The 27,727-nt window shown below is 37.0% G+C and overlaps 1 protein-coding gene across 1 annotated transcript in view; it reads right to left on the bottom strand.

The window, feature by feature from the left end:
* USH2A (usherin) overlaps positions 1–27,727 on the bottom strand; it is a 716,035-nt gene that overhangs the window by 411,503 nt on the left and 276,805 nt on the right. Inside the window, exons 22-29 of the mRNA XM_028104725.2 lie at positions 26,119–26,245; positions 23,754–23,855; positions 21,675–21,854; positions 20,545–20,675; positions 15,268–15,541; positions 10,559–10,762; positions 10,351–10,431; positions 7,560–7,754 (exon numbers count right to left, since the gene is read on the bottom strand). Coding sequence (XP_027960526.2) covers positions 7,560–7,754; positions 10,351–10,431; positions 10,559–10,762; positions 15,268–15,541; positions 20,545–20,675; positions 21,675–21,854; positions 23,754–23,855; positions 26,119–26,245 — 1,294 coding nt within the window. The remainder of the gene's footprint in view (positions 1–7,559; positions 7,755–10,350; positions 10,432–10,558; positions 10,763–15,267; positions 15,542–20,544; positions 20,676–21,674; positions 21,855–23,753; positions 23,856–26,118; positions 26,246–27,727) is intronic.

Here is a 27,727-nt window from a genome sequence, read left to right as displayed (position 1 = left end):
AGCAATCCAGGAATCCCTTTATGACCAATAGAGTTGAGAATCACTCATTATTACTATCAGGCTACAGAAGAGAAAGAAAACCCCGAGGCAGATCTTCAGCATGTAACCCAATTTCTTTAAGTAGAAGATTAGAGTCTCTTGTATATGAGGACTGAACCAATTTTAGTAAAAACTGTAATATTAGTTGCATTATAAATTAAAGTGTCTTTCATTTATTTTTCTACATAAATTTAGATTTATTTGGGTAATCTAAAAGATTATGATCAGTTCTTCTGCTAAAACTACAGTGAACAATAAATATCATTAATTATAATTATTTATTATTGTGAAGAAGGAATATATAACGCCTAGGCTTTAGCTCAATGCAGTGCAACAATGAAATTGAGAAAATATTTTTTGTGTATCAGTTATAGCCCTAGCACTATGCCAAATGCTGTACTAATTATGCAGATGTTTATATGTTTCATACCTTAAGGGGAATAAAAGAAAAAAATATTGTATATGTGCAGATTCTTGAATCCACTTATTCTTGACATAATTTCAAATCAAATTGTGAAGTCATTTTCTGAGGAGCCCTTGGTTTGAAGGGAAATGCCAGGACTGTCCCTCTGGGAAGCAACTTCGCATCTTAACAGGGCTGGAGGGAAAATCAGCAAAAGCTACCAGAGTTAATTGGAGCCCTTTGCAACAAGTCTAAAGATACACTGGAGTGGTCACTGCAGGGCTTTCTACCCTGAGGCTCCAGCTGAGGAAATGAACTTTCAAGAAATCCCTGCTCTGAACCCTGGCCTTCAGAGGGCACAGAATCCAGACCCTGTAGCCCAAAGGGGCCCATTTGCTCCTGAGTGGGGCTGTTAACCCTTGGACTCTTCACTGCTACTGGAATTTATCTCATTCAATCCTTTGGTAGCCAAATTCATGAATGGTAAATACCCTGTCCCACTATTCTATTCCTGCAGTGCTCTTACTTAATACCCATTTTTTCCCCTTCTGCTTTCTGCATATTGTGTGACCATAATTTCCCACCTCTTCCCAATACTCAGGCACTTAATTTTGATTGTCCTATGATTTTCCTTTGCTAATTTTATATACTTAATTTTAATATTTTATCATTTTTATATAGACATTTATCTTTTTTTGTCCTACATTTTTAAGTTTCAGTTGGGAGGTGAAAGTTGCCATAAGCATTTCTGGGTAAAACTGAGACTTGATCATGGTGCCAAACTCCTGCCTTTCACAGTGTTTCCCAATGCTAGCTGTACAAGAGAATTATCTGCAGACATTAAAGGTATCAATACCCAGGCTGCATTCTAATCTAAAAAATCAGAATCTTTGCAGGTGGAGCCTGGGCATCAGTATTTTTTTAAAGCTTCCTAAGCAGCTCAGTGTGCACCCGTGGTGGAGAACCATAGTCTTACAAGAATACCGATGAAATGAACAATTATTTAGACATACCTAGAAGGACACGAGGCAAAAACAAGTGGACTACTGGAAGGAGAGCCCAGGGCAAACCCAACCCCCAGCTGGGTGCAGAATGCCTACAGGTTCTCAGCCTCCTTCACCAAATACTGGGCAGAAAGGTGTTGAGATGTACATATTGCCATGAGGCTACTGCAATTTTACCTCAGTTGACCTGGCATAATCCCAGTGAAGGTTTTTGTAAACAGAAACTAAGTCCCTAGTAAGGTGATTTGAAAGTGATTTAATCTTCCTGAACAAACACTCAGTCTGAAGGTAAATTTAGGGATGGGGCCAGTGAACTGTGGATGTGGGAGCTGGGGGTGAATTTAGCCAACAGGAAGAATATCTGTGACTCAAAAGGAAGCACAGAACTCCAAGTATAGACTATTATGCTCTGGGGAAGACTGAATTCAGGAAACCTATAAAATTTTTAACTCCTCAGTTTCATATTACTAATAAGATCTAAAAGAACTTGGAGTCCTCCGTGAAGCCAGAGATGGAAGGCCAGTGGTAAATGACAGGGATGAAAACTGAGAATACTGAGAGGCAGGCAGAAATCCAGGTGAGCTGGATGAGAGGAGAAACAAATGCAGATCATAGAAAAGATGGAGATAGAAAAATTTAAAAATCACCTTAGAAGGTTCAAAGAGCAGAATCAATAATGAAAAATCAGAAAACGAAAAGGGAAACAATTACAAAGTCATAACCTAGAATTCAGAGACCAAGGAATATAAAGCTAAGGATTAATTTGATGAACATTCACTATGTGCCTGTTTCTGAGCAAAATATTCTATAGAAGCAATTCATTTTTTTATCTGCACAACAATTCCATAACATAAAAGTTTATAGGTGAGGAAACTCTGATATGGGGATATGTTTTTTAATCTGCCTGGGATCATACAGTTAACAAGTGATATAGCTGGAATTTGACCCTAGATTGATCTGACTCTGCAAGCTGTGTTCTAAACAGCAGAAATAGACAATCCTGAAAATTGCTATTTCTTACCAGAAGTAATAATCACATATACAACAGCAAACTTTCCAAGCCAAAGAAGGACCCATGTCTGAAGAATAAAAGAGCTTGCTATATAACAGAAAGAAATATATGAAAAGATGCCAACACATTTTACTATAACTTAATCAGTGAAGAATCTTAGGTGAACCAATAGAGCTCAATTACCTGTGCATCCAGCACCGACATTGTCTCAGCCAAAGAAATACCACTTTAACAACCAAAAGTAAACATTACAATCTCACCAAAGTCACTTCAGATATGCTAAAGGGGGATTAATTTAAGATCAATCACAAAACTGGTCGTGATCTACTTTACTTACATTCCTCTCTCAATACCTTGTTATCTCAACCAAATGACAAAACAACTGCCGTTATCCAATTTCCACACCCCTCGCGTCTCCACCAAATCCAGCTCTCTGACTCTACTTCCTTACCCCTACCTCACTTTCTGGTATTCTTTTCTCTTTACAGTTAAATGCTCTATAATCTTTAAGATTACTTCCTACATACATCCTTGTCTGTTTACTTCATAATTGTGAACAGCAGATACACCTTTAAAACCCTTTGAGAGAAAAGAGCTAAAGAATTCATAGTCCACACAGGCAAGAACAAAAAATAAAAGAATAGCTTTAAAAGGTATTAAAAAACAATAACAAAACTGGAAAGCATGAAATATGATGGCAGAAATAAGAGCAATTGTATGAATTACAAAAATAAATGTGAATGAGTTAAACTCCCAATTCAATTTCAAGTTAAATATAAAACTAAATCAAACTAGATTCTATTTATAGAGATATAACTAAAACAACGTGACTTTGAACATTAAAATATAAATAATGAATGTAAAGTAATAAGAAAAAGGAAAAGACAAAGAAAAAGCACGTTTCCAGAAGAGAAATTAACAAAATTGCATTGATAGTTGAGACTTTTTCCTTAGTTTTTTACAGAATGAGTATATAAAAATAAATAATAATTGGTCAGTGGTTCTCTAATTTTATTTTCTCTGTACACCATTCACATGATTGACATGCCCTATAGCAAGATCCAATAATATATTGTACTGGTTTTCAGTCTGGGGGCCTTATTTTCCTCTATCATTCAGAATCTTAGGAGAGGCTGGTATAACTTGTAAAACCTCTCTGTTCCCAGTTTCTGATATGATTTTACTTCAAATTTAGAATTACTAATTCAGAAAACATGCATTATATATTGTCAATATGGCATATCTAATGTAAATGAATATTAGTCTACCCTGAATGGAGAGTATGGATTTTTTTCAAATTATCCATAGAAAATTAACAAAAAAATTTTTAATATTATATTAACTATAGAAATTTTTTTAAATAAAATGCAAATAAAAAATAAAAGAAAAATGAGCAACGATGAGGGTTGCAACACATAAGGCAAACATAAGTATAATATTCTTCATATGTAAAGAGGTATTTTAAATCAATAGGAAACTGTGAGTCTTCCAATAGAAAAATTGACAATGAAACTTTCTAGGAATGTCATAAAAGAAGTACAAATGACCAGTAAACACTGAAAATACTTAATGTCTCTAGTAATCAAATAAACCAAATTAAAACCATATTCTGAAATATTTTGAAAAACTGCAAAGTTTTTTTTAAACTCTAAAAATACTTGTTCAACTAGGATCAAATGAAATGTACACTCTTGCACTGTGCTTACTCATGTAAGTATATTTTGTACAGCCTTTCTGGCATATATTTGGCAGTATACAAATAACTATCCTTTGTTAAGAAATTATTGTATGTTAAGCATTGTGCTACCCACTTTAAAAATATCTGATAGTTAATACTTATACAGTGTAACCCATGTGTCAAGAAGTGCTGTTCTGTGTGCTTTACATATATATAGATTCATTTGATCCTGACAGCTATTCTATAAAGTAGGTAGTTATTTCATTCCCATTGATTTATAGGGAATCAGAAGCACACAGGTATTAACTGATTTGTACAAGTTTACATAGCTAGAAAACATTATAGCTAGAATATCATAATACTTAATATTTTTAATATTCTTCCAAGGTAAATATTATTCTCTCATTTCATACGTTAAGACATTAAAGAAAGGTCCAGAAGGACACGTAACTTCCCTAAAGTTCAGGGAGGTTAGGTAGCCGAGTTTGTATCAATGTCTGCTTGACTTCAACATGCAAGAATGTATAATGTCTTAAGAGCCTTTGACCCAGTTGTTCCATTTTGAGATATCTATGTTACCATTACTGTCAGGAATTCCTTCAAAGATTTACATATGGACCTTAAAAAAAGTCATATTAATTATAAAAGCAAAAGTTGGAAGCCCAGAAAATGAGGAGAGACTGAGACAAAATGAGATTTGGAGTGAAGTAGTGGAAAACCACTGAGGGATTCTGAGGAGAGAGACATGATGTCTGGTTGCTTTGTGGGGTGGCCTTACGGTGGGCGGGGTTAGTGGGAAAGGATAGGATCGCAGTTGTCCAGGTAAGAGATTGTAGTGGTTTGGCTTAGACAGTAGATTAGGGGAGAGATAGATGAATTTAACACATAGTTTGGAAAATCGGTCAAAAAACATGGATAAGAGGCAAGAAGAGAACATGAAAAGTTGAGAAAAATTCTCAAGCTTGATTAACTGGGCGTCTGGAGGTGACTATTGATACTGGGTTTTGTAGGAAGAGTAGGAGCTCAGGTTTGGATATGGTCATTTCAGAGATTATGAGGCATCTGTTAGAAATGTCCATCTTTCCAAATGCCTGTTGAACACACACATTTGGAGATCTAGGTGGGATGTGGACTGAGGAGTCAGTACCATCTTTATGGTATTTGATGCTGTGGGAATTGATGAAGTTCCTGGAACAGGACTGTAGAAAAACAGAAAGAGAGTGAAAGATTCCAAGTCTAAACGCTGAGGTTCTCCAAAATGTAGAGTTGAGTTTCAAAAGGAGTAAGGAAAGGACACCGAATAAAGGGGCTGAGAACTGGGAGGTAAACAGAAGAGTCATCGAAGCAAAGAAATACTTCAAGAAATGGTGAGAAATCTACTATGTATAATGTTGTTGAGCAGTCCAGACCAGGATTGCAAAGTGTTCTTTAGAAAGGTAAATATGGAATTTGTTGGTGTCCTTAGCAAGGCAAGTGTGCAGAAGCCCCATAAAGTGAAGAAATGGGGACAACATCCACTAATACTTCTTGCTAGAAGCAAGTTTGAAAGAGGAGAGAGGGAGCCATAGTTGGAAAGGAATTTAGATAAGGGAAGGTTTTTAATAATTGGCTTAAGTCTGTTTACATTTAACAATGGGAGCTGATCGAGTTTGAATGATCCTGGGAAGAATCCATCTGGGCAATGGTTCTCCAGCTTTGTCATGCTTCAGTATCAGATGAGGAGGGCTTATTAAAACAAGGATTGCTGAGCTCTGCCTCCAGAGTTGCTGATTCAGCACGTGTGGGTGGGCTGGAGAATTTGCATTAGTAACAGGGTCTCAGGTGATACTGTTGATGCTGGTCCTGGGGCCACAGCTTGTGAATCACGATTGTGGAGAGAGGTTAAAATATGATTGGGAGGGAGAGAAGAGCTACCAGTCACATCTCTGAAAAAGCAGGAAGAGTTGGGGTCCAAAGGACTTTTGATGATTTTATTTTTTATAGGATAAGGAAAGCCTTGTATAAACAAGAAGGAAAAGTAAAGAGAAAAGTAAAAAATAAAGATAATAATGATGGCAAATGCTTATAATGTACCAAAAAGAATTTTAAATGTTTTAGCAAACATTAAAGCATTTAACCCCTAATAACAACCCTATCGCTCAGAAAATGTGATTAATATATATATTTGCTAGTAAGAGTAACAGAAATCCTATAGGATAGATTCTGTTTCTTCTCGGGTGTCTAGGAAGATCTAATACATAAGACCATCAGCTGAGTTGGAAGAGGAGAGGTTAGCATTTAGATGGTTTCGAAAAATCTAAAATATTGAATGAGGAGGATAGGAGAAGGAGCTTATTATAGAAATGTGGTAGGGTTGACGTCATTACTGAGTGCCCATTTGAAAATGAGGACTGAGAAATTGTAGTGACAAACTTCTCGTTTTTTGTTGTTGTTGTTGTTGTTGTTGTCGTTGTTGTTTTTCCAGCCCACGTAGCTTTAATGTGCAGCCTGGGCAAAGGCAAACCATGGGCTTCATCGGGTTGGGTTTCATAAGGTGGGTAAAATAGGGAAGAAGGAACTGGAAGATGTGAAATTTTGTTCAATTGGTTTTAGATTTGTGTGGTAGTTTCTAAGGGATCTAAAGAAGGAAGTAAAGGCTAGATGGGGTTGACCAATAGATATTGAAAGATAATAAAAGCTACTCTATAATCCATATAATTTTTCAAGTTATAAAATTCTTTGACAGAGGAAAATTTTTTTTCTATCAAATTTGTTGATGCATTTTACTTTTTTTTTTTGGTCAAAAGCTTAAATCTGGCTTTCCATTTAAATGTGCTTTAACATTTCACGAAGCTGAAAACTGCTGCCTTATTACACACGCATGCATTTGACTACGGGCACGCGTGCGATGTAGGAGCACGGTGCCCTGCAGTCGTTCTGCATGGCTGGCATGGTGCCCTGTGAGAAATTGATTCACTGGTTTGCCAGTCAAACTGCTGGTGCTCTCATACTCCTCTACCTTGACATAATTAGGTTTAATCAACAATTTTCCAATAAATAATGGTGCTCTGAACTTGGGCTAGTCCCAAAGAGTACATTTTTGCATGGTGAAATAGGTAAGCTGGTCCTGTAAGTATATATAGGACCCCTACAGGAGGCGTGTGGAGTGTTTAAGGGCTAGAGTCACCTGTGACCTTATCTTTTGGGGAGGAGAAGGTATCAACCTTGTGAGGAAGCTATCCATAAGAGCCCATTAACATTATAGAATTATCCTCTTCATCTTAGGTAGATATAAGCTTCCATCTCATTAGATGGTTCTTGCTGTTTTTAATCGGGCAAAATATATGAATAGCCCATTTTGGGGGGGGAGCCCTTGAAGAATGTTTTTATTTAAAGTCAAAACAGAATATTAATAAAATCTACTTCCTAAGGAAGCACCTTTACCTGTGAGCGTGCTAGTATTGACAAGCTCAGAACTGACAGAGGGCATGCGCGGTGAATGGGGGGCATCCTCACTGTAGGCCCGCAGAATGTACTTCTCAATTACACCTCTCACCACCACAGGTTCATCCCAGGTCACCTCCATGCTATATCCATTTATGCTGCGGACTCTTGAGGGAGTTGGCACACTTTGTGGAGCTGTGAAAGAATAAAAGGAGAAAACAGGGAAAATGGCCGTTCTCAGAAGACTATTGCCCCAATTCTTCACTTTTAATGGCCACAGTAAATCAGATTCAACCATTAGCATAAATACAATTTATTAGAGTTGTAACTTTTCAGCATTGATTTAATATGACTGCACATCTTGAGCCATTCAGTTTAAGCGATATTTCAAAACCATCAAAACTCCATTGACATAACGTTCTTTCAAGTCTAGTCCAGGTTTTCCAAAAACATTTAATGTACCAGACATGTTTTAAACATCACTCATAAAGAAGGAGGTGGCTGGTAGGCAGATAACAGGTTCAAACAATATAATGATGTACCCCTTTGAAGCAAGATAATTAGACTGTTATTATACATAGTGGTTTGACACTTTTATATCTTTGGTGTATTAGCCAAAAAATATCACAAATGTGATTGTCTTGCACTTGAACGTCTGATCTAATTTTCCAAATTCAATTGTTTTTCAAATTAATTTTGAAAAAGCAAAGTTCTACCAGATATGATATACAGGATACATTCCTAATTGCATTTTTGGGGGTAGAGGAACAGGCGCCCTTGAGATTACACAAAATCACTTTCAGAGCTATTTCCTTCAGAGTATCTCAGAAACAATAACACAAAATGAGGAAGTTGGAAGGAGCTGCAAAACCTCACTCACAAGCCGAGTCCCCTAATTTTAAAAATCCATAACCTTTAACTATTTATTAGAGATTTCTACAGTTCTGATCAGTAACAACTTCATCACAGCCGACTGCTCTGGGAACACTGATAAAAACCCAAGAAACTCCATGGCAGGATGATGGATGAGAGGCTGGCTCTCTCTGCCCGCGGACTCCTGAGCCCCGTCGATGGAGGATCACTCTGGTTTTCCCACATCAAATATCCTCCTTCTCTGACTTTACTGTTCAGACCAATAAAATAGGGCAGCTTCAAGGGAAACAATGTGAACATAGAGGGTGGGGAGAAGCACAGAGGCGGAGAACCACTGTCTGTGCTGTTAAAACACCATGGGTACCTACGGAAAACCCACAGGCCACACAATCAAGATGCAAACAAAGGGACAACAGGAGTGATGTTGATTTTATTAGTTCTGAAATGTGGTACCGGGCGAAGTACAGTGCCGTCTAACAGATGGCCTTCTCATAAGGGACAGAGCAAAACTGACTCAAAAATAATTAAATAGCGCAATTATTCTCCAACCCTTGGGAGCATGTAGCTGCTCAGTGTTGTGGTCAGATTGTAAATATGAATTTATGGCATAAGAGTTTGTGGTCAGATCATTGCTATAAATTCAGAGCTCTATTTGCATACTTTCTCGGTGATACTCAAAATGGGGCCTATTAAGCTACATAAGCAATGCACTTTCTAGACACCTATTTACGTTGCTGACTGAGACTGAAAGCAGGCTTTAGAGTGTATTTGTTAATAAAGTAGAGGAGGCTAAATAGGGGCAGAGGATATGCCAGTAACAAATGAATATTTTATATCACAGTTTTCTCTAAGCTCTGAAGTTGAAAAGGATTTTAAGAGATCTTTCGGCTCATTGTCTTGCCTATAAATAGATGACCATTTAAATCATCCTGGAAAAGTGTCAGGTTGTCCTCTTCTGGAAAATCTATAGGCAAAGAGCTTTGAAAATTATTCTTAGTAGCCCATCTCAGTATTTATTTATCTTACATCAAGAAGATGTCTCAAAAGTTGTCTGTGTTGGTAGCCCCTGGTTAATAATGAGAGAATATCTTGGGTGAAAAACACACCTTTAGACAAACTCTGACTTGTTATGGGTGAACTTCCTTCAAGAGACATACATGGCAGTCTTATGAAATGTATTTGACTCGCTGACCATTTGACCCCAAATGGTAAAAAGCTACTGATTCACAAAATTTTTCATGATGAATGTCTTCTTGTGATGGTATCACGTGAAAAGATGCTGTGGTCACTGTGAAAAGTCCAGAGCATTTATAAATCGGTTGTCTGAGATTCAGTCTAATATATTCTATCTCCTGGTGCTTTTTCCCTTCAACTCAAGAAATGTAGACCAATCAGCAATTTCTATCCTGGGAGAGTCATTCGAAGAGCCTAATAGTCACCACCATGGCAAACATCTGCCATGATGTGATAAAAGACACATCTGCTTCCAACCAGGGTACAGGTTTCCAATGTCCCCTCTGTGGCAGAGAGGCAAGAGGGTGCCGCCCTGCCCAAAGGCAATCAATTCTGACTTTAGCTTCTTGGGTTCTATGCAGTCTATAAAAGTTTCCTGTCCTTAGATACATTACAGGCCTATCAAATCCTTAAGACAACTTGAACCTCCTTCCTTCTGCATTTGAAGAGGAAAGAATCAAGCCTGAGTGACCACTTACTAAATAATTGAGGAATCAAAACACCGACCTCCTCAGCATTTTAGCCACTGATATTCGCAAACCAACGCATGCTCTGTCCTAAGATTACAAACCCACTACTTGCTTCAGGGTAATACAGTCTTTTCTTTTTCTTACATGTACAGACATGTATGCACAAACATGTGCATGCGTGTGCACATAGCCATTTTAAGAGAAATACTATTTACCTGCTCCTGTTGAACGGCCCCGGCTCCAATCACTGTACACAGAACCTCCTTCATGTGAGGCAATCACTCGATACAGGTATTCTTAAATGGAAATAAGAAGCAGCAAGATTAAAATATTCCTCATATAGACTAGCAGTGGGCTGGCAGGGAGGGAAGAGGCGACAAGTGGGAGACATGTAACATTTAATTTAGAGCACGCCCACAGTACCTGTAAAAGGCTGCAGACCACTTTCGTAAACACTCCGTTCCTTTCCCTGGTAAACCAGGATGAAGTCATTTCCCCTGCAGTTAACAACGCTGTCAGTTGATAGGCATCCATCCAGATTGACTCTGACAGCACTGCTGGACACAGATGCCAAGTTACCGACAGCACCCCGTGCAAATTTAACATCCTTCATGCAACCACCGAAACCTAGCAAATAGTAAGGGATTAATATCACATAAAAGGCTTGAGTCGTTAATTACCAATCATTTCTGTCCTTGGCAGTACTACGTTTTGATGAGGTGTGGGGGTTGCTGTGGAGACAGTCTTTAAACTTTTGAGTCTCGTTTGGGAAATCCTTCATGCCTCCTTCTGCTTTTTACCAGGCTGTTTTCATGAGGAGGTATCAGATTTATGTTATCTTGAAAAAATATTTAAGGTGATCATTATAATTCAGCTGGATTATATGCAATTGAAAGTATTTATTATACTTCTTTGGGCCCACATTTTCTCATTCTGTTTATTCTTATGAAACAAAATGTAAGCAATTAGACCTTATGGTAGAGGGGTAGCCACATGTCCCTCAATTCTAGAAAATTCAGTCACCTATATAAGTCATTGTTTCAGTGCTAAAAATAAGATTTGAAGGAGCACAATTATTCAACAAGCTCACTGAGGGAAAAACACCCTTTGAGGATTATTGTGCAAGATAGCAGGAGGGAGAATGTAGTTTCAAAATAGACTGGAATCCTGAGGTAGTGACATGAACTCGGTTAGAATCATTTCAGAGTTATAGAACTAAGTCCCAGTTAAATCAGCATACAGATGAGCTATTACTGTGTGCCCCCATTTTCACTGAGTTCCATAATTTTGACTCTACACAATGGTCCCCAGTTTTATGTTCACAGTAGCATGACAGGGAGCAAATTCAGCTCTGGCAATGGCAACACCCGGAGGTTTCTCGGAATGTGTATTCTACCCAGTTGACTTTAGAACGACCACAGTGCAGTGGAGTTCTGGGAAGTTTACCAGGGAATGTGGAAGAAATGGATGAGGAGTATGCACTGCTCTTTTGTTAGAGGGCCAGAGGGCATCCAGTCAGCCAGGAAGTAGCCGTGGCTCTGAATTACAAGCTATTTTGTGTAAACAGAGATCAGCTCAATGAGGGTTGGCAGCACTCTGCCCAGAACACTGCACAAAATTGTCAAAGAAGAGACAGACTGAGTTTGAGATAGTGCACACACACGCTCTTTCTGAACAAAATACTGTCAAGTTTGAAAGGCCCCAAACACATGCTTCGCTCTTTTCAAGATTAAAGCACATCAGCAGGAAGAGAAAATAAAACATAATGCAACGCCTAACAGTAAAATAAGCTAATAGTAACAATGACCATATTGTTCTCTTCAGCATTTATATGATATTTTATTATGTCTTCTAACACATTAAGTTGCAGCCTAGTTCCTTTTAAAGTATCTTTGCTAGTATTCATGTTCCTTCAGGCCCGACTGATCAATACTGCTCGTCTATCTTGAACACACAGTAGACACTCAATAAGTTGGCTGAGTTGAAATAAAAGCAATGAAGCTCAATATAAAAGCATCTGCTTGAAAATTCAGAAGTTAAGAATTCTGATTTCTTTTCCAGCAGTAATTTTCCAATGGCTTGGAGTTCAGTTACCTAACTTCTCTGTACCCCACTTTCCCTAACAACAAAATGCAAACAGTGGAAATGTAGCTTGGGCAAACACCTGAGTGCTGTTATAAGAAAAGTTCCATTATTGTTTAAAGGGCACAGAGCTTCAGCTTTGCAAGATGGAAAGGGTTCCGGAGATGGAAGGTGGTGATGATTGCACAGCAATGTAAATATACTTAATGCCACTGAACTGCACTTAACAGTTAAGATGGTAAATTTTATGTATATTTCACTGCAATTTTAAGAATTAAAAATAAAAAAAGAAATGTCTTAAAAATTAATTCACGGGATGGAATTTTAAATTTGGGAAAGGCCACAGAAGTAGTCTCCCTTCATTCTGGAGATAAAAAGGTCCAGAGAGTCATCGGATAAGGTTTCTAAATAGTATTCCTCCTTAGGAAGTGGTACTCCGGCCTCAGGCCTTGGAGGTGAAGAATCCTGAGCTCTAGTGTGTGGTCCTCACTGTGCTATCTTAAAGCAGACAGAGAGTTTTGTCCAGTCAAGTCACCATTCTTCCAACTCTGCACCACCAGAATGATTTCCACCAGAAATACTCTTCAATTACCTTCAAAATTTGAATGGGGCATTAGGATAGGAAGAGGGGAAAGGGCCTATCTGTGGGGAAAATGGAGATGCCTCCTTTGCTTGCTTTTGAGAATCAAAAATGACTCCCCAACCCCAGGCCTCTGAATAAATAAAAGGTGGCCCAGAATTCTAAGTTGACAAATCAGAAAGACAGTAGCCCTTCTGGTGGAGGCAGCCCAACATGGGGGCACTGGCTGGTAGGAAGGCTGGCTTCCAGCCCATACTCCTGCCTTCTCCCCACAGGGCTTGGATCAGAGCATAATCTGTGATCCCATGAGCCACAGCCCCATCGCCCCCAACCTGCAGGTAAGTGATAGTCTCAAGTGGTAGTTCTAAGGTAAATGCCTACGATCTGAGGTGACACATCTTCAGCAAATTAGGTTGCCCAGCATTTCCAAACTACAGAGGAAAGCTAATTTGCATTTGATTCAAAGGAAGATGACAACATTAATGGCTGTGAAAAAGATAGCACTAATATGACCACAAAGTAAAGCCTCTGAAAAAAGGTGCTAATTAAGAAGCACAGAACATTTTTAAGACCATTTGAGAGCGGATTGAAAAAAAAAATACAATACATGAACATGGCTAATTTTAATTGCATATTACTACATACAGGCAGCAGCCCCATATGGTGACTATTCTCCTGATCACTGTATAAAACGTGAAGTTACCTATACAGATTAGTATCATTCAAACCATCGGAGTCAGAATCTTAAGGAATAAGGTCTAAAATCTGCATTTTTAATAACCTTCCCAGGAGATTCTAACGTATCTTGAATAGTAATAATAATGACAGCTCATTTTATTGAGTTCTTACTATGTTCCCGAAACTATACTTCAATATTTTAACAGTGGCTTGAGGACCACTGATATGTATGATACCATAATGATAAAAATTTAGTATTACCCATAAATAAAATACCTTTCAGTATCATAGACTTAGTCATAGGGCAGAATGAATTATCCTCATTGGGTTTATGTTGATGTGTTGAACTTCTATCATGATCATCTTATAATTACAGTTAAAATTTGGCTAAAGCCAAGGCTCTATGCCCATCATAGTAATGGGTTTTTGTGTACTTTCCAAAGTATAATTGCACATTTGCAGGGGATTTTTTTCCTAGATGTAAGTAGGATCAAGTAATCTTGCTCATACAAAGGGTTTTCAGGTTCTTTCTAACCTCAGAAACCTGAAAACCCGGAGAAGCCCTTATATGAATGTAATATTTTTAGCTGCTGTTACATCTTAAGTGCCTTGAAAATGTCATTACTGTCTTACACCCCAGATATTCATTAACTCCTTACTAGGACCCTTCTAAAAGTCTCCTTAGAGCTTGCCATATATTTTCTATTCAAAGGCATTTAAATCTTTATGTACTTACCAAATAGGCAAAGACTGCTTCATGGAAATTTTAACCATTCGCGGTACATAGATTTTGAAATATGTAGAGAACATTTTCTACATGGGAGCATGCTTAGTCACAAACTAACTTTCAGAAACTAAAGTTTCTGTGCTTTCCCCAATTTGTAGAAAAGGCACACTGGCCAATGCCCATAAAAGAAAACACTTGCTTATAATAAGGAGAGTGGATTTTGATACCAGGTTGCCTGAGACAGAAAGGCTTGCTATCTGCTTATTGGCCATGTGACCTTGGGCAGGTTACTTTGCTCTTCAGTTTCCTCATCTGTAAGATGGGGATTTAAATAATAATAGTGAACACAGGGGCTTGTTATGAAGAGCTGACCCACTTATTCTCATGCAAACCTTTCAGAATAATGAATTCTGCACACAGCATACATTCAGCTACTGTTAGCCTTTTTGAATTAATAATTTCTCTGATTATGTTCAAATTTATTATATGAGTTGAATGCTTGCTTTAGTTATAAGTCATGCACTCATGCACTTTTTATTTCATTTGTGGTTATTAATAATAAATGAAATATAGATTTTTCACCAGTATATTTAAAAGTCAACTAAACCCACCCTTTCATGTGCTTTGCTATAGGATAGCTCCATGGAAATGCAGAGACAATTAGCAGTTATATCAGAAAAAAATCCCAGTGAATTTAATGCCATTTTTCTTAGTTGTGCACACCAACCTAATTTATGTTTTTCATCTGTGAATACAGATAATGATCAGTATCTGGAAGAACTAGAAAACACATGAGGAAAAATATATACATAAATTACAATTATATTTGCTGAAGACAAGTTAAAATAAGTATATTGATTATAAGTAAGCGTGAGGGCACAGTCTTAAGGGCAATATACCGAACTATTTGAAGAAACATTCTGATTTTTTTTAGAGCTTCCGAAAAGGGGTAGGTAGGTATTGCTTCCAAACTAACTCTGTTGCTGTATCTTAAAACACAAAACCACTAAAACCTGGTAGGACCAGAGCTGTATTTATTAGGGGATTTCTCCAGATGGACTTTACCTTGTTCCAAATTCAGGTCTTTATAAGAGTCCTGCAGCTCCTGTGGCGTTCCTCCCACATAGACGGGGGAGTTTACCATCAATGGCTGGGCTCTGGACTGTGACACATGTTCTGTCAGTTCATTCATGCTTGCTGATATGATGGAACCTTTCTTTTTAATAATCACTTTATTCCATTTTCCATCACAATAGGATAGCCCGAGCCTTAGATCCACTTGTGTGAAGGAAAGACTGGTATTTAACCGGAAGCTCAATATTCCACTCTTCAGTTCCATCTGTATTTCACATTAAAAAAGAAAATAGGTATATAAAAAGACTGCAGAATGGCAGTTTGGGAGAGAGCAGAAGGTCAATTTCTTGAAGAAAAGCAACAAATTTCCCTGAAAGCACTCTATAAAAATGTTCCACTTTATTCTAAGCAGGACTGGAGTAACATATAATGGAGTACTTTGCAACCTTATAATTGACATGAAGAATGTTGTATTGAGTCAAACAAATTCATACCCAGTAATGATTATACAGTGTGATACAACATAATGTAGGCAAATCTTTATTTATTTTTTTGTGTGCAACACAGGTAAAAGATTAAACCCTGGCATAAGTGACTGAATGACTGAAGAGAATAGTTTGAACTATGACTCTATTTTTACTTGAGTTTTTAGAAAATGAGAAAATACTACTTTGTATATCAATTTAATTTGGGGGAAAATATGACAAGACAATAAGAAAATGAAATGTCAAGCCTGATTAAGCTTATTTTAACTGGTTGGTGAACTCAATTCAAATTCGTAAGATGGATTTTGATTCAATATTTCAGTTTTATTATTCTAAATCTCTAACTAACATAATTGCTTCTATGTGTATTCTTTTAGATTAAGGTGTCATTTTCTAATACGAATATATTTCACCCAAATTTTCATGGTAAAGGAAATGCCTCCATATGTTTCCCTTCAAAATGTTACATGACAATTATTTTATCTACTATGTTTTTGTTAGAACTCAAAGCAGCAAAAATAGGATACTTAAAAATTTGAGATCATGTCAAATGAAATTAAGTAATTCCAGATAAAAATTATTACTTTTTCTATGTAAATATCATTTTTTGTGAAGTACATTGGATAAGCAGTCATGTATCTATTCATTCAATAAATATTGAGTCCCCCACTATGTTCCATGAATCTGCTACTGTAAGATAAAAACTGTTCCCAAGAATCACACCATCCAACAGCAGAGGCAAATATCTGGGGTAATACCATAACCGAGAGAATAATTGGGTGCAATAGCAACAAAGAAAGGATATATATTTTATTCCCTCAGAACTGGGAAAGGTTGAAATTATGACTTTTAGAAGTATGTAAGGTTCATGGAGAATCCTTCAACACAGGGAGATGAATACATTCAGCGGCATGGGGACATGTATGAACTAATTAGGTTTAGATAAAGACTAAATTAAGTAAGAGGGGATACATATGGTGGGGGGAGTTAGAAAGAGTCCCACTAGGTATGTAGAAGCAAGGTTTTGGAGGATTTTGAGTGATACGGAAAACATACATCTTTCTCTTGTCTGTCTGACACCAAAGACTATATTCTTTCCACTATTATCTTGTGCTGAAAGTTTACCCTACCAGTCCTAGGAAGTTCATACTGGAAACGAAAGCTGCACTGGAACTGGAGAAACCTATTAGAGAATCACTATGGCTGTGAGAAAAATTATGAGAACCATTGAAATACAGATAACAATGGTGAAGACAGTGAAAACGCAGACAAAAGGTATTTTTAAAAGCAACTCAGCTTGTAAAACCTCAGCAGGACCTGGCAAATAGCTGAATGCGTTAGATGAATGAAAAGGAAGTCAAGGATACCCATGCTCTTTCTTGCTTGGATGTGTTTTACCACCATCACAATATGGAAAGCATTAGGGAAGAAAGACAATATTATCATTGTCAATGAAGAATAAGGTCAATTTTAAATATACTGAGTTTGAGATGTCTACAAAACATCCAGAAGAAACTTTTTTTGAGGCAGTCAAACATAAAGATAGGCCAGTAAAATAGAAAAGGTTAATGAGAAGATAAATAAGATTATCTAGTTAGTGTAAAAGCAGTGAAAAAGTGAGAGAGTATAGAGTCCTCAGCCAGACCAACGTTTTAAGAGGAAGGTAGAGTAGATGTAATTCCTTAAGTTGACAATGATCTTCTTGGAGAAACCATAAGGATTTAATGAAAATCAAGAGCAACTAGTATTTTGGAAAATCAGCAGGGAAGAATATTTTAAGAAAAAAAAGATGATAAGGGAAGATCAAATAAGATAAGAACTGAAAATGATCTATTAGACTAGAAAGTGCAGGGATCACTGGCAACATTAGAAAGTTCTGCAGTGGAATGTGGTAGGAGTAGGAATCATAATGTATAGTAGTTTTGAGGACTGAAGTATGATAACATAAAAGGGGAAATAACCAGAGTAATTACTTTCAATGCAATGGACTATGAAAGGAAGGGAAGTACAAAGGAAGAATTTTCAAAGTCAAAAGGAAAAAAAATTAAAATAAATGAAGCTCAACCATTTTAGATGTTGAGGGAGAAGAGCCAATGGAGAAGGAACACTGGAACTCACAAAATGGGGGAAATTTGTAGCACAAGCTCTTGCAGGAGATTGGATAGAATCTAGAGTAAAGATAGAAATACTAATTTTGGTTGGAAGAATGGTAATTATGTATTTGTTCTCCTGAGTCAGGAGAGAGTGAAACCAGACTTGGCTCATAAATAAAAGCTGTAGGTGGAGAGTTTGGAAGGTGAGGAGATTGTTCCTTTCCATTCTAACAATGAGACTATCTGAAGACCTTCAGGTTGTGGTGTTTTCCAGTCCTGACATTCTTTTTCTTTCATGTTCCACATCTAATCTAGGCACAAATCCTGTAAACAAGAAATACTGTTGAATGAAGGAATCAGAAACCTCAAAATTCCATGTGTTACTAGTCTTCATACTTTTATTGGTTCTCCTATGATGGTCAGTAAACTGGCTGTTGAAAATGAAAAAGCTAGGGAGCTAGACTGATTGACCCAGAGTTGTGAAATTGAAGATACAAGTTGAGGGTGTTGACAGAAAAGTGGTTGAAAAGCTGTATTATCGTGTCTGAGGTAGGGAGGAAGTAAGTTAAACAGAAAGTGGTCTGATAACCAATGGTCTCAATGTCTTAGTGAACTCGGTAAGAGAGAATGAAAGCTGAAAATTTATGAGGTTGTATTTTGAGATTTAAGATTTTAGCAGTGAAAACTTTCTGAGTCAATCAAGCTCCAGAGGATAGCCATGTATATTGAAGCTACTTAGGATCACAGGAAGAATTCTTTCTGAGAGATAATCTGGGAGAAGCCTACATCCTCAGACATGGAAGAGTAGAAGGTAGGGAATGTCTGCCTCCCTTACAGCTATGTTGGAAGTGTGAAAAGAAAGTCTAACACATAGCAGACACTCAATATATGTTTGTTTAAGTGTTTTGATTCTTTAAGATTTATTTCATTAAAGCCTAAAGTTAACATTATTATTCAATATGGTGGAAATGTATTATATTCCCGAGTCAACGAATGAAGGAAGATGGAAGGTTGGAGAGGGCTGCAGCAGGATGTGTGACCCTCCAATAGTGGCAAGTGGTCCTAAAGAGGAAAGGCCAAATGAAAATATCTTTGCATCCTCCCCAGAATTTATGTACTTATAGATGATTAAAGAATGCTTAGTGAGGGTCACCCCAACATGAACTCGTTTACAGGGTCACTCATTCATTCATCCAACAATCTTTATCAAACACTTAACAGGTACAAGAGGTAGGCCCTGAAGATAGAGCCATAAAGAAGACAGCCAAAAGCCCCGTGTTCAGAGAGATTACATTTCAGTAAGGGAGGCCAACAGTAAATAGGAAGACAAATAAATACTTTAAATAAGCTGAAATTTTAATAAATACTGTGAAGGGATATGTTTCTACTTACCTGGTCAGCAAAATTGACAGTATATAATCTAGGAATGTACAAAATCAATGAACTGAAAATAACTTAGAATCATAAAATCACCAAGACATGTGTTTTATTACCTATTTGCCTGGATATGAGCAATGAAGTCAAGATGTTCATGATTTTCCCTTGATTCTATGCAAGTTCTTTAATAAAATAACTTTCTAAAAATTAATATTTTAATCACATACTTATTTTTGACAACGATATCTGTCTGATTAAAGCAAGTAAAAGAAATTACACTTGCCCACTATATTTAGAGAAATGTATAAAAATGTTCATAGCAACTTTGTTTGCCATAGCAAAAACATGGAAACAACCAATATGTCATTGACAGAAGAAGTGATAAATAACACAACTATGAAAATGTATACCTATATGGAGAACATGAGTGACTCAAAAATAATGTCAAGTGCAAAAAAACAATTGCCTAAAGGTAGAACATGATGCAACTTTTACGAATGTCAAAAACAAGAATTTTTAGGCATTCATACATGGTGTTCAGACCATAACTACATTAAAAGGGATAATAAACACAAAATTCTGATTATATATTAGCTCTAGAGAGAGATAGGGAAATGGGATAGGAAAGACCCCATAAGTGATTTTTTAGTTCTTGGGTTGGGTGGTAGGTTCATGAGTATTCACTGTACTTTTATACCTTATATTATGTGTGTGTGTGTGCATGTGTGTGTGTGTGTGTGTAATATGAAATATATTTATTATAGGGGCACCTGGGGGGCTCAGTCAGTTAAGCATCTGACTCTTGGTTTGGGCTCAGGTAATGATCTCATGGGTCCTGAGATTGAGCCCTGTGTAGGGCTCCATGCTTAGCCGGAAGTTTGTTTGATAATTCTCTCCCTCTGCCTCTTCTCCCACTTGTGCACACACACTCTCTCTCTAAAATACATAAATCTTTAAATATATATATATTTATTATATATAGTTTTTTGACACTATTATGTCAAAAAATAATGAAGGAAATAACTTTTTTTTAATATTGGGAAACTAAATGGTATTTTCTTAATTCCTCATAACTACTCTTTTTTGCTAAAATTCAATTTTCACAGGAATAACGGTCATTTTCAAACATCATGATCCTAAAGCACAAAATGTTTCACAGGACTCCAAAACTACAGATGACTTAGGGAAGAAAATGAAAACAAAAGAGAATTTCAAAAGAAATCCCTATTTAGCATATTATAAACACATGGCTTATTGATTTTAAAGTTATATCTGATATTTTCAAGTAAATTTAACTAAATAAATGAACATACAGCAAGAAAATCAGGTCCATATTTGTTGTAAATGAAAAGAAGCAATCCATTCAATTGGTCAGTTCTGAACTTAAAGGAAATCTCAAAATCCATTCCACCATGAAACACATATGGATGAAGTTCCAGGAACCCTTTAAAGAAAGGAATATGTACATATCAGCCTGTGCAAAGCATAACCACCAGCACTGTGAAGGTGGTACAAAGACTAGGACATATACTGTCATCAAGTATATCTCTGCAAAAAAAATGCAAATCGATGTTAAGAAATCCCTCTTGTAATTGTACAGAAGTGGCAGAGTGAACTTGATATACATTTTAAGAGGAAGCAATTTACTCTCTAAATCATGGATATGATTAAGACTATTACTGTTTTCTATCAGTATTCACAATAAGAAATTGCACTGACTAAGAGAAATTCAGAGTAATGACAGTGTTGAGAAAAGAGCAATGGAAAAGTGCACAGAGCAGGATATTATTTAGCTTTCTATTTGGAAGGTAGTTTAAGCAACTTAATAAGTAACCAGCTTTGTTATAAATGTAGGAGGCAGCGGTGGGCTTGCATTTGAAGTACTATCCACCAAGCCACCATACTTCCTACCACCCCTTCATGCTGGGTGCCTGCCAGGCAGGGTGTCTGCCAGGGACACTGCCCCTCGTCTATGCGGCAGCCTTCAGAACAATGGAAGTAATGGTGGTGTCATCTTCCAGATCTCCCTTAATGGCCTACTCATCCCATTACATAGCTGAAATTTTAGTTCTGAGAATAATATCTGTATAATTGGATAAATAGATATTTGTGGATTAACCTGGTAAATAAAATGCTCTTGAAACATCTTTCTAAGTAAAACTACATTCTAAGTAAAACAATTGACTTACCAAAAGATATTTTTGACACTACCATATGCGAACTGCTGGGCTAACAGAGATCTGACACATGAACATATGAGCCTTACAACTTCTATTACATATGCAAGACTTTGAAATATATTTATGTATATCATGGCTTAACTAGGTATTTCTGTGATACTAGGTTTATGTGAGGTCAAAATAATTGGAGAAGGTAGATTAAATTTTGCAAAGGATAGAACATACACGCTAAGCAACCACTGGTGTCTATTTTAGAAGCTTACCTGTTCCTAGGAACTGGGCTCCGTCTTGTAATGAAGTGGGGCATCCCTCCCAGCTGTTATACACATTGATTTGTTCTTCAGCACTCTGCCAAACCAGAGGCTCCCAAATAGCAAAGGGGTTATACTTCTTCATAAAATACATATCCTTGACACAGCCCACAAAACCCTTTTGGATTATGTCTGTAGGAGTTGGTAGATATCAAGAAATATGTACTTTGAAAAAAATTTTTCAAGCAATTAATTTTATGTGCCAATAAAATAAAAGAAATAGGCAATAGCTCTCACTACCTATTTACTGCAAACCTCCTAATGATTCACATGAACACCACGCCATCACCTATCCTAGGTGGTAACAATTATAATGTTTAGCCCCGGTTTAGACTCATCATATCTGCAGAAACAGATGTTTATGCAAAAACTGGTTTTATAGTAGTAGCCAGAATATTGCCTCCTGAACTAATGAGATTTCATCTGCCACTAGTCTTAAAAATAAAAGTGTTATAACAAGTTTTAAAAGATTTGAATGAAGTGTTTCTATTAAATCTATAGTTTGTAGTTTAGTTTCTTCATCATGATGAACCAGTCTGTTATACAAGTAAGTCAATAATTTGATTTCATATGTAGGAAATAATGTAATGTTGACCTTAATTTTAGGACACCCTAGACCAGGTGGGGTTTATGAAAATAGCAAACAGGTGGTAACAGGGGGTTGGGAAAGAAAGAAAGTGAGCAAATGAGAGAATTAGAGAAAGAGAAACACTTCATACAGCAATGTCCCTATTGACCAATGCAAAGCTTAGTTCTCAGCTTTGGAGGGTATGACTTGATTCTTGGAAAGGTATTCACCAGCAATCAAAGTTCTACAAAGTCACTTTATATGCACAATGTCAGATTATTTATTTATAATGAAGATATGTCCTCTATAGGAAGAGTACTTGGCATCAGGGTATACTTTCCTTCTGGTGCATGGATGTACCATAGCCAAGAAGTGTACTTGATGGATAAGGAACAAAGACAAAGGCTCGAAAGCGTGCTCCCTCTCTCTCTCTCTCTCTCTCTCTCTCTCTCTCTCTCGTGTGTGTGTGTGTGTGTGCGTGTGTGTGTGTGTGCGTGTGTGTGAATGTTTTTAAGGGACTCCTCTACCAATCTAAAGTAGTCCAGTAAAAACCCTCTCTACTCTAGAGAGATTTCTAAGGAGATAACTATATTCAGTCTTGGGTATTTAAATATATCCCTCTCCAAATTTCACTGAAAACATTTTATTCCTTTTGATCTTCATCATGATTCCCTGAAGACCACCACACTTGCACAATTTATACTTATCTAGGTTCTAGCTGATTTGTAATATTTATGTAGTTACATTTTACTTCCTGGGAGAGACTGGGAAGACACCTATGCCCTTCAATGAGAACATGGGAAAACAACCCTAAAATCTTAGCAATGCATTTGGAAAGGTGATTTTTTTTTTTTTGCCTAAGGTTAATTTCATCCATGTTAGTTTTTCTTGATTTCATTTTGAATCAGTTTTTGTTCTCTCATTCTAAAAATATAGGAATTATTTTGTCTCTGTCTCAATTACAGTACTTAAAGCATTTGCTCAGCATCATATGCCCCCTATTGTGGCAAAGACCACTTTTTTTCATCTATGGACATCTAGGGACTAGTTTAGTGCCGATCACATGCTCAATACTCAGGAATGTTCTTTACCCTATTTAGAGTATAAATCAAGCCCACAGTTTTCCATTTCTGTGTTGCATCAGTTTAAAATCTTAGAAAAACTGATACATAATCCTAAAATAAGATACTTTTGAGTGAAATTAGTATCATTCATTTTAGCAAAAATTTAATAAACTCTTTTTATATAGCAAAGGCTGGCAACAAGAATTTAAATGCAAGTAATACACAGTTCCTTTAGAAAAGAAGACACCTTAAGTAATTTTTTTGGCATATTGATATAGGAAATACAGCATGAGATAGAATATAATACTATTATTCATACTTTAAAATAATATATTCATACTTGATTGTGTTGTAAATTTTGGTGACAACATATAAATCCTATACCTTCAGCAAACTTACCAGGATCCTTCCTGAGGATGGTATAACCCTGTGGAAGCCCTCCCACAAACACTCCCGTGTTCCCTCCAATAATAGTGCTCCCATTCGGGGTGGCAGAAGAACCTATGGAAAAGGAGATGAGAATTCCAACTTCACCAGGATAATCTGGGTTCTACTAATTTAACAAATGATTAAACCCTCACTGGGCTTCGGGACACCACTCTTTCTTGGTTCTCCTCTTTGTTACCTTTCTTCAACAGTTCTTCCTCATTGTCCTGACATCTTGATGTTCGAAGGACCAGGCCTCCTCCCCTCTCAGATCTCTCTTTCTCCACGTGCACAGATATCCTAACTTCTCTAGAAGGATGACCTAGATGGCTGGGCACCTATGCGAACAACCAGGCCAAAGACCAGAACAGGCCCGGGTCCCTGGCTATGTTGTGTAACAATGCAAATCTCTTGTTAAGATTTCTGTATAATTCCACCCTTTCTTGGGAGTCGGGGGATTTTCTTTTTTCTTTTTTTTTCTCAGAACCCAAACCACTCTAATTAGCCCTACTTATATCTGGTCCATTGGTGTTAAATGCCATCCTTAGCTGACAATTCCCAGTGTATATCCTTAGTCTGGAAATCTTCCCTGAACTAAGAGTTGTATCCAGAAAACTACCTGATATATCCACTTGGATGCCTTACAGATGTTCACACTGAACATCTCTCTCCATGTCAGCTTCTCCCATGATTCTGTCAACCTCAGTTATGGCAGCTACATTCTTCCAGTTGCCCAGGTCCTAAACTTATCAGTCATGGTCTACATTAGGGATTAACAAACTCCTTCTGTAAAGGGCCAGGTAGTATACATTTTAGGCTTTGTAGACCATGCAGCTTCAAATGGCTACAGACAATACATAACAAATGGGTACAGTTGTGCTCCAATAAAACTTTATCAAAACAGTGATGAGCTGGATATGGCCCATAAGTAATTTGCCAACCCCCGCTCCACTTGAATCAAATCCTTTTAATTTAACATTTATAATATACCCAGATTTCTCATTTTATCGACAATTTTACTTCCCTGGTTCAAGAAACCATTTTTTCTTGCCTGAATTATTTTATAATTATTACAGAAGTTTATTAACTGCTCTACATGTTTCCACCCTTCTTGCCCTTACAACTCATTTCCAAAGAGCAGCCAGAGTGTTCCTTTTAAAGAGAGAAGTCAGATCATGTCACTCCTTTCTCAAAATTCTCCAATGGGTTCCCTTTTTCCAAGCAAAAGCCCACAAGGCCCTACGTAAAACAGCCCTAAAAGCCTCTAATTTCAGCCTATTATTAGTCCCTTCACCCACTCTTCCCCACACTGGCCTCCTTGTTGGTCCCTGACATGCCATATATATGTTCCCACCTCAGGGCCCTGGCACCAACTATTCCCTTGGCTTGAAACATTCCTCTGGTTATTCTCCTGGCTTACCCACTTATTTTCTTTAGGTCTCTGTTCAAATGTCAACTTATCAAAGGGGCCTTTTCTAACAGTTCTTTATGAAATCAAAACATTCTCTCCCCAATACATGCGCACACACGCACACACACACACACACACACACACACACACACTTTCTTTCTTCCCCTGCTTTATTATTTTCAGTATATACCACTACCTGATACTTGTTCATTATTTATTTATTCTGTCTCCTGCCCCTCTCCCACCTAAAATGTAAATTTTGCTCTTTGTATCCAGAGTTTCTAGAGCAATACCTGGCATACAGTAGGTGCTCACTATAATTCCATATTTCCTGAGTATATTAATAAAAGCCTGCATTATCATGCAGGTACTGTAACTGTTTTAAAATTATATAAGGACAGTAGATAGTGTAGAATGGAAAGAATACTAAACTTTGAACTATGGACAGGATAAGCGTCCCAAGAACTCTTTCTACAAACTGTGTAAATTGGGAAAAGTTATTTACCTTTCCTGAGACCCAGTTTCATCATTTCTAAAATGCATATAATAACTGCTTTCCTTTGTTTGTCTTCTGCAGGTCAAAAATAACATGAGAGAACATCAGTAAAAGCCCTTACAAATTACAAAAGACAAAATTACTACTGATGACTCTGCTGTTATTCTTGCTTTACTGTAACTGTGTATAATGAGAAAATGGTTGTCAGAATTCATCATTTTAATCAAAAACTAATGATGTAATGTATGGTGATAAACATAATAAAAAAATAATACATCATTTTAGGAGCACCGCAAAGGCAAATCCAACAGTAATTCAGATGAAATGGGGAGAAGATAAAGGTGAAAGGGAAGATGTAGAAATATAAACAACAGAAAAGTATGGCAACGTTAGCGTATTGATAGAACTATTTATATATATCAAATTCTTACCTGTATACTGCCCATCGAGTGTGATTTGGCCAAAAGCCTGATGCCTAATAGCTATTATTTCATGCCATTTGTCATCACTATATTGTTTCCCACCATCATTAGTTGGAGTAACTTCCATTGAAGACCCCTTAAGGGAATGAATGAATGAAAGAAAGAAAGAATGAATGAATGAATATATATGTTTGTAAACTCATATGCATATAATTCTATATTTGCTAAAAACCAATTTATAAATTTTGACATGATCATGATGGAAGCATGCATACTTTTCAAACCGAACTCAAAATTAAAGTTGATGCCTAACATCATTCAGGCTTTTCTGTGATGTCCTTCTGCAAACACCATAGTGCTCAAACCTGAAAAGAACTTCTCTTTGGAATAAAAAAAATCTCTTACAAGCAGACTTGCATTTTGTGCACTTATATAAAAGGTAATGAATTTTCTATTCTAAAATTTTAGCTCTTAAAATTTTGGCAGAAATATGAAATAAGAATTTAAAATTAATAATATACCATTGAATCCAGATTGTTCTAAAGATAGAGAAATATCTGGCAACTTAGTTTCCTTTACCTTCACTACACTGCTAATGAGTAGAAGGAATGAGACTCATATTAAAAATTAGCCAGTTATTAATACATTAACCATAAGTATTGCAGTTAAACTTTGTACTCAATGCTCTGTAGTCTGAAGTCTAGCATTTATACTTGTATCTGAGGTCATTGTATCATAGTTAAAAATGAGTTCCTAAGCGGGTAAGAGTAGGAAATGGCAGATATCAAGAACAGAAATCAGCAGAAAGGAGGTGAAGATAAGGAAACAGAGAAAGAGAAGTAGAAGAGAAACCTTCCATCTGAGTACTTTCTAGCCAAGTGAACACTTTTTCAGCATATCATGTTCAGCACAATGTTATCCTTTTTTTAGTGTTAGCAAATAAGAGTAAATAGAAGATATTTCAATTTTGTCACCATCATCAGTTAACTACTACTATTACTATTAAAAAACCATCAGAAAATTACTCCACCACCTCACACCCGTCAGAATGGCTAAAATTAACAAGTCAGGAAACGACAGATGTTGGCGGGCATGTGGAGAAAGGGGAACCCTCCTACACTGTTGGTGGGAATGCAAGCTGGTGCAACCACTCCGGAAAACAGTATGGAGGTTCCTCAAACAGTTGAAAATAGAGCTACCATACGATTCAGCAATTGCACTACTGGGTATTTACCCCAAAGATACAAATGTAGGGATCCGAAGGGGTACGTGCACCCTGATGTTTATAGCAGCAATGTCCACACTAGCCAAACTGTGGAAAGAGCCAAGATGTCCATCAACAGATGAATGGATAAAGAAGATGTGGTACACACACACACTGGAATATTATGCAGCCATCAAAAGGAATGAAATTTTGCCATTTGCAATGACGTGGATGGAACTGGAGGGTATTATGCTGAGCGAAATAAGTCAATCAGAGAAAGACATGTATCATATGACCTCACTGATATGAGGAATTCTTAATCTCAGGGAACAAACTGAGCGTTGCTGGAGTGGGGGGAGGTGGGAGGGATGGGGTGGCTGGGTGATAGACATTGGGGAGGGTATGTGCTATGGT

The sequence above is a fragment of the Eumetopias jubatus genome, unplaced genomic scaffold (genome assembly GCF_037043125.1).
Source record: "Eumetopias jubatus isolate StellerSeaLion01/CBP00866 unplaced genomic scaffold, mEumJub1_p1.0 scaffold_12, whole genome shotgun sequence".
Lineage (NCBI taxonomy): Eukaryota > Metazoa > Chordata > Mammalia > Carnivora > Otariidae > Eumetopias > Eumetopias jubatus.
The sequence above is the reverse complement of the archived record's forward strand: the minus strand, read 5'-3'. Positions and strand labels throughout refer to the sequence as shown.